Source organism: Babylonia areolata, chromosome 3, assembly GCF_041734735.1.
Source record: "Babylonia areolata isolate BAREFJ2019XMU chromosome 3, ASM4173473v1, whole genome shotgun sequence".
Lineage (NCBI taxonomy): Eukaryota > Metazoa > Mollusca > Gastropoda > Neogastropoda > Buccinidae > Babylonia > Babylonia areolata.
Window position 1 is genome coordinate 21,929,202 of NC_134878.1, and position 7,500 is coordinate 21,936,701.

The 7,500-nt window shown below is 41.2% G+C and overlaps 1 protein-coding gene across 2 annotated transcripts in view; it reads left to right on the forward strand.

Moving 5' to 3' along the window:
* The window catches only part of LOC143279845 (D-aspartate oxidase-like), a 23,180-nt gene that overhangs the window by 7,906 nt on the left and 7,774 nt on the right, over positions 1-7,500 (forward strand). For both annotated transcript variants that reach the window (XM_076584080.1, XM_076584081.1), the window contains exons 5-8: positions 1,008-1,062; positions 2,310-2,411; positions 4,263-4,336; positions 7,141-7,258. In XM_076584080.1, coding sequence (XP_076440195.1) covers positions 1,008-1,062; positions 2,310-2,411; positions 4,263-4,336; positions 7,141-7,258 — 349 coding nt within the window. The remainder of the gene's footprint in view (positions 1-1,007; positions 1,063-2,309; positions 2,412-4,262; positions 4,337-7,140; positions 7,259-7,500) is intronic.

Genomic DNA, 7,500 nt, shown 5'->3' on the forward strand with positions numbered 1-7,500 from the left:
GTGTGAGTGAGTGCTTGTGTGTGCGTGCGCGCGTGTGTGTGTGTGTTCCTTGAAATCGACAAGGACTTAAGAGTATCAGTGAGGTCTAACATACGTTTCAAATGTTTTAATATGTTACGGATTTATGTGCATTGGCGATATGAAATAAGCATATCATATGCTTTGATTTACCACAGGTTTAAGAGTATTGATGAAACTATTACACACAGTCTATACGTTTTGATATGTTCCTGTTTCAGAGTATCGGTGATATTTGTATTTGTATTTCTTTTTATCAAAACAGATTTCTCTGTGTGAAATTGGGGCTGCTCTCCCGAGGGAGAGCGCGTCGCTACACTACAGCGCCACCCATTTTTGTGTGTGTGTTTTTCCTGCGTGCAGTTTTATTTGTTTTCCCTATCGAAGTGGAACAACCCTTTTGTTGCCGTTAGTTCTTTTACGTGCGCTAAGTGCATGCTGCACATGGGACCTCGGTTTATCGTCTCATCCGAATGACTAACGTCCAGACCACCACTCAAGGTCTAGTGGAGGGGGAGAAAATATCGGCGGCTGAGCCGTAATTCGAACCAGCGCGCTCAGATTCTCTCGCTTCCTAGGCGGACGCGTTACCTCTAGGCCATCACTCCACTGGTAATATCTAGTACACTTCTCATTTATTTTAATATGTTACGGGTTTCAGAGAATTACCGAGTGATATCTAATATACATTTCATAGGTTTTGATATATTGCGGGTTAAGAGAATTGGTGATATATAGTACACATTTCATATGTTACTGTTTAAGAGTATTGGTGGCATCTACATAAACCTTTCATTTGTTTTGATATGTCACGGTTTTAGTTTACAGTTCCTTTGTTTGGGAAATATAACAGATTTAAGAGCATTGATGATATCTAACATACTATATATTTCACATGTTTTAATAATGTGAAAGGTTTAAGTGTGTTTTGGTGATATCTAATATTCATCTAATATGTTTTAATGTAATGTTTGTCATTGTGCTTGTAGGTTTAAAGATGCGGGTGGCAAAACGGAATTCAGAACCGTTCAAAGCTTGTCGGAGGTAACAGACGGGAAAAAAAAAGAAAAAAAAAAAGAAGAAAAGAAAAAGAAAACAGAAATCGAATTTGTCTCTGTCCTTCCGGTCTTCCTCTTGTTCGCCCCAGTTGGTTTGTCTCCCCTCTTTTCAGTTGTCTCCCTCTCTCATCTTTGTGTGTCCGTCTCTTTTATAATGTGTGTGTACTGTGTGTGTGTGTGTGTGTGTGTGTGTGTGTGTGTGTGTGTGCGGATATAGGCCAGTAAATAACATGTGAATATGCTTGAACACATCATGCTTGCAGCAAAAAAAAAAAAAAAAAAAAAAAAAAAAAAAGAAATGAGCAACACAGTCTACATACATTATAATCAAACAAGAAAAATGAATTGTGTTAATGACAAAATACAGACGCGCGCGTGCGCGCGCGCACACACACACACACACACACACACACACACACACACAAACACACACACACACACTATAATCAAGCAAGAAAAAAGAAATGTATCAATGACCAAACACACACACACGCGCACACACACACACACACACACAAACACACACACACTCACACGCGCGCGCGCGCACACACACACACAGCAGCTTTGTATGGATATGTTTTGAGGACAAGTTTCCAAAGACCAGATTTGTTTTCACGCCAAAGGTGAAGTGACATTGTGTGTGTGTGTGTGTGCGTGCGTGCGTGCGTGCGGATATAGGCCAGTAAATAACATGTGAATATGCTTGAACACATCATGCTTGCAGCAAAAAACAACAACAAACAAACAAACAAAAAAACCACATAGAAATTAGCAACACAGTCTACATACATTATAATCAAAGAAGAAAAATTAATTGTGTTAATGACAAAATGCAGACACGCGCGCGCGCGCGCGTGCACGCACGCACACACACACACAAACGCACACACACACACTATAATCAAGCAAGAAAAATGAAATGTGTCAATGACCAAACACACAAACACGCACGCACACACACACACACACACACACACACACACACACACACACACACAAAGCAGCTTTGTATGGTTATGTTTTGAGGACAAGTTTCCAAAGGCCAGATTTGTTTTCACGCCAAAAGTGAAGTGACATTGTGTGTGTGTGTGTGTATGTGTGTGTGTGTGTGTGTGTGTGTGTGTGTGTGTGCGCGCGCGCGCGCGCTTGTGTGTATGTGTGTGTGTGTATGTGTTCATGTATGTGTGCTTTTGTCTCTCTCTCTCTCTCTCTCTCTCTCTGTGTTCTCAGGTAGCAGAGGACTATGACGTAATCGTAAACTGTGCGGGACCACGTGCCGGCCTGCTGACCTCTGACCCTCACACCCTGCCAATCAGAGGGCAGCTCCGAAGGGTAAAGAAAGAGAACAGGATAATAATTATAGTTTTATTATTCACTGACCCCAGCCAAACAGGTCCCCACACCATCGGAAGGGGTGTGAGCGTGAATCACATTTTGGAGATCCACTGATAGCATGCATGATAAAAAAAAAAAAAAAAAAAAAAAAGAATTATAGCAGGATACCTTTCTTCTACATACAGAGAAACATAATATCAGCATTCAAATTATCCCATTGTCTATGACTGACGAATTCAGAATTAAGACTGCTAATATCAATATGGCTTTTCTGTTTGTTTGTTTGGTTGGTTGGTTTTTGGTGTTTTTCTTTCTTTCTGTTTTGATTTTTTTTTTTTTTTTTTTTTTTGTGGTCCGTTTGTTTTGTTTTGTTTTTGTCTTCACTCATGTTTCTATGCATGTATGTAGCATTAAAATGAAATTTAATCACAAAATATGTTTAAAAAGATATCTACGTCTTGACCTGTTATATTCTGAATCCTGCAGCTGTAAACAGAGCGTCGTGATAATGCAGTTTCCCTTATATCATAAAGATACTTAAGTAGCTGAGTGAGAAGAGAGTGAGACACAGAGAGAAACACACACACACACACACACACACACACACACACACACACACACACAAACGACCGGTCACCAGACAGACAAGGCACGTGTACTGATGCTATGGACCGACCCAGCAGCTGGTTCGCGCACTCAACCACAACCCTGACGTGGCGCCCTTGGGAGAGAATTGACTTGATTGACTTACCTGGAAGTTGAAGTTTAATTCAATCGGCCAGTTTTGCATGGTGCAACGGCAGAGACGTCTGTGTTCATGCTAATCCATGATGCACTAATCCCCTTGTTTGGGGTTGACATGCACAAAGCGGGCTCGTTACCACCCTAGCCGAGCGAGTGCGCCAGTCCGTTTTCAGTAACGGCAGAGCTGTCACGGAATGTCTGTTGTAAATATATATATATATATATATATATATATATATATATATATATATATATATATATATATACATAATTAAATAATGAGGCCAGGAGATGAAATGATCAACAAATAGTAAAGAATGTAACCACTCTTTACTATTTGTGTTATATATATATATATATATATATATATATATATATATATATATATATATATATATATATATATATTATTCACAGATAACAGACACATCCATGTACACAGACAATGAACTACGATATCTTTTTCTTTTTTCTTTTTTTCTTTTTTACTGTATATTACAAGAGATATCCCATAAAGGGATTTAAAACTGCAGATCAGTTACGTGAATTAACTATTTAGGAATGTCTGTATTTAAAATCCATGATGCGAAAACACTCCTTGGTAGGGGGTTAATATGTGCAATATCTCGTAGTCAGCCTCGCGGAGTGAGGGCGCCAATCTGGTATCAGTAATGACAGAGCTGTTACAGAATGTTTGTTGCAAACACAACAATACATATCTATGGTATCCAGGAAACAAACAACACAGGTAACAGACACATCCATGTTCAGAAATAGTGAACTGCAATAGACTTCATACTGTATCACACATCAGGTATCCCATTGAGAGGTTTAAAACTGAAATCTGTTTCCTGAACAAAAACTCGCATCAACTGAATGACGCGAGCTGTGAAGTGAGCGACCGACGCCCTGACAAGTTTGAAAGGAACTGTTAGCCGTGATAGCCAGCACGCACACTCAAACCATGATTCTGATATGACGTCGTTTTCAGTTTGAATATTGAGAGGTACTGGTTTATTTTCAGGTTCAGTGGTGTGTGTGTGTGTGTGTGTGTGTGTGTGTGTGTGTGTGTGTGTGTGTGTGTGTGTGTGTGTGTGTTTTCAGGTTCACGCTCCCTGGGTCAAACATTTCTACCTGTTCCAATTCAAAGACGGACGCACTTCCTACCTTCTGCCTTTGTACGTAACGCTAGATATATATTTGTGGGTTTTTCATGACCCATAACTCTCTGTGTGTGTATATGTGTGTGTGTGTGTGTGTGTGTGTGTGTGTGTGTGTGTGTGTGTTGCTTGTTTGTTTCTTTCTTTATTTTTCGCGTGCGCGCACTTGTATATATATATATATATATATATATATATATATATATATAGTATTTGTATTTCTTTTTATCACAACAGATTTCTCTGTGTGAAATTCGGGCTGCTCTCTGCAGGGAGAGCGCGTCGCCATACTACAGCGCCACCCATTTTTTTGTATTTTTTTCCTGTGTGCAGTTTTATTTGTTTTTCCTGTCTAAGTGGATTTTTCTACAGAATTTTGTCAGGAACAACCCTTTTGTTGCCGTGCGTTCTTTTACGTGCGCTAAGTGCATGCTGCACACGGGACCTCGGTTTATCGACTCATCCGAATGACTAGCGTCCAGACCACCACTCAAGGTCTAGTGGAGGGGGAGAAAATTTCGGGGGCTGTGCCGTGATTCGAACCAGCGCTCTCAGATTCTCTCGGTTCCTAGGCGGACGCGTTACCTCTAGGCCATCACTCCATATGTGTGTGTGTGTGTGTGTGTGTGTGTGTGTGTGTGTGTGTGTGTGTGTGTGTGTGTGTGTGTGTGTGTGTGTGTGTGTGTGTGTGTGTGTGTGTGTGTGTGTGTGTGTGTGTGTGAATAGATAGATATTGTGTGTGTGTGTTGTCTGTATGTGTGTTATTTGTATGTTGTTGTTTTGTGGGTACATGTCTATGAAAGCGCGCGTTGTATAACGTTCTCACCGAACCCGAAATACGTGTGTGATATTCGGATTGCTCGAAAGAGAACCTCAGCATGCTTTTGAAAAAAAAATCCATATTCATTTCTGGGTCTGGGGTTAATATGGTCATTATAGTGAGGAGTAGGAGAAGAAAATATGTTTATTTGTATGTGTGTGCTAATCAAATTTGAATGTTATGATCAGTGTTTACCTATTGAAACAGGGCCGGTGAATGGAATTCCAAGAGAATATCGTGTTTGTAAAAATAATGTGACATGAATACTGTTGGTGATGAATATCCCTTTATCACAAAGTGTTCAAAGTTATATTTGTAAAAGAACGTTCCCTGATAGATAGATAGATAGTGTCCAAATTGTGCATTCTCGTTTTGTAAATTTTAAAAAAAAATTTTTTAGGCAAACGGGTTCTGTTAAGGTTCACACTTAATGGAGATGAAGGAATGTTAAGACTGAACACTTTAGAGTGTCAAGTGAACACTTTTGGGAGAGCAGACGGGATTCGGAATTGGAAGGGGGTGCACAGACTAAATGATGTTTACTTTTTGCACCATAGTTGAACAGTCACTTGAATGAATCTCATCGCTCTCTATTTACTACACGGACTTCGAAAAAGCCTTTGATAGCATCTACTCCCCCCCTCACTCTGGAAGGAGAATATGGATTTCCAACAAAAGTCATCAATATTCTGAAGGACATGTACGCTAACAACCGGTGCTGTGTGCGTCACGAAACAACCAAGTGAGTGGTTCCAGGTGAAGTCAGGAGTCAGACAGAGCTGGGTTATTTCGCCCGTTCTCTTCCTCATCGTGATCGATTTGGGTGATGAGGAGAACAACTGGAAACCAAACAAGAGGGCTTGTATGAGGACTGACAGACCGGCTAGAATACTACGACTATGCGGATGATATTGCACAACTCTCATGCACCCAAAAGACATTAAGACAAGACAGTGGACCAGACAGCAAGAAGCGAGGACTAGAGATCCATCCTGACAAGACGAAGGTGATGAAAGTGAAGAACAATGATACAAAGAAATCAAACATGGTATGGAAATTGAGGAAGCTTGGTACTTCAAGTATCTCGGCAGTAACATTTCAGCTGACAGCAACATCGAGAAGAAGATCTTCGTCAAAATCGGTCTCGCAGTATATGCCTTCAATAGACTGCAGACCATCCAGAAATCATCAGTCTTGCAAACCAACACCAAAATGAAAATCTGCAAGCGTCCGCTTATTCGTGTACGCCTCGGAAACCTGAAGAACGAACAAGAAAATTAACTCTCTCCATACGAACGGCGAAAGAGACGACGTTAACAGCGTTTCACCCCAATAACCACCATCAAAATATTACCAGCGGAAGGCTCTTACACTGAAGAGGTGAATGTTGACAAAGAATACCACAATTCTGACGACGGAAGCTAAAGGTTGGGTCATTCAGACACCCACTGGACATCCGAGGGGTCTGTGTAGAGGAGAAGAGAGGACTGGCCGTACTGAGTGAGTTAAAAGCCGGCGTCGAGGTTTCGAGGGGCTGTGTCTCGGTCGAATCCACATAATTCAGTGTGAACAACATGTGACCAACAAAGAAGTGAGCAGATGTACAGGCATCAACAACATCGTGAATGAAGCGAAACAGAGGTGTTGCCAGTGGCTGGGTCACGCCCTGAGGATGAATAAAATCAGACATCCTTACACTGCACTCAGACTGGAACCACAAAGGAAAAGAGACCACGTGGGTTTTGGAGAAGAGCTGTGGAAGAGGAGATGAAAAACAGCGAGCAAGACCTGGAACCAAATCAGCTGATTCGCACAAGACCGAAATGAATGGAGAAGATTTGTTGGCGCCTTCTGCTCCAAGAAGATCAGGCAGGTCAGTAAGTAAATTATTGGTTGTGTTGTTTTTCTGAAACTCTCCGTGCCCCTGAATGGGTCAAAGGCTGACTAAAATCTGGAGTCTTGAATGTTGTGTGTGTGTGCGTGTGTGTGTGTGTGGCTGCAGGGGGGACGTTTTAGTGGTGGGAGGGGTGGTTCAGGAACACAACTGGAATGAGGAGGTGGACAGTAAGGACAGCGAGGAGATATGGACACAGGCCCTGTCCGTCTACCCCTTCCTCAAGGTACCCCTCCTCTCTCTCTCCTTCTGTGTGTGTGTGTGTGTGTGTGTGTGTGTGTTAGTTTAGTTTAACGTCTTATATATACATATATATATATATATATATATATATTATTCACAGATAACAGGCACATCCATGTACACAGATAATGAACTACGATATCAGAAATAATGAACTGCAACAGATTTTATACTGTATCACACGTCAGGTATCCCATTGAGAGGTTTAAGACTGAAATCTGTTTC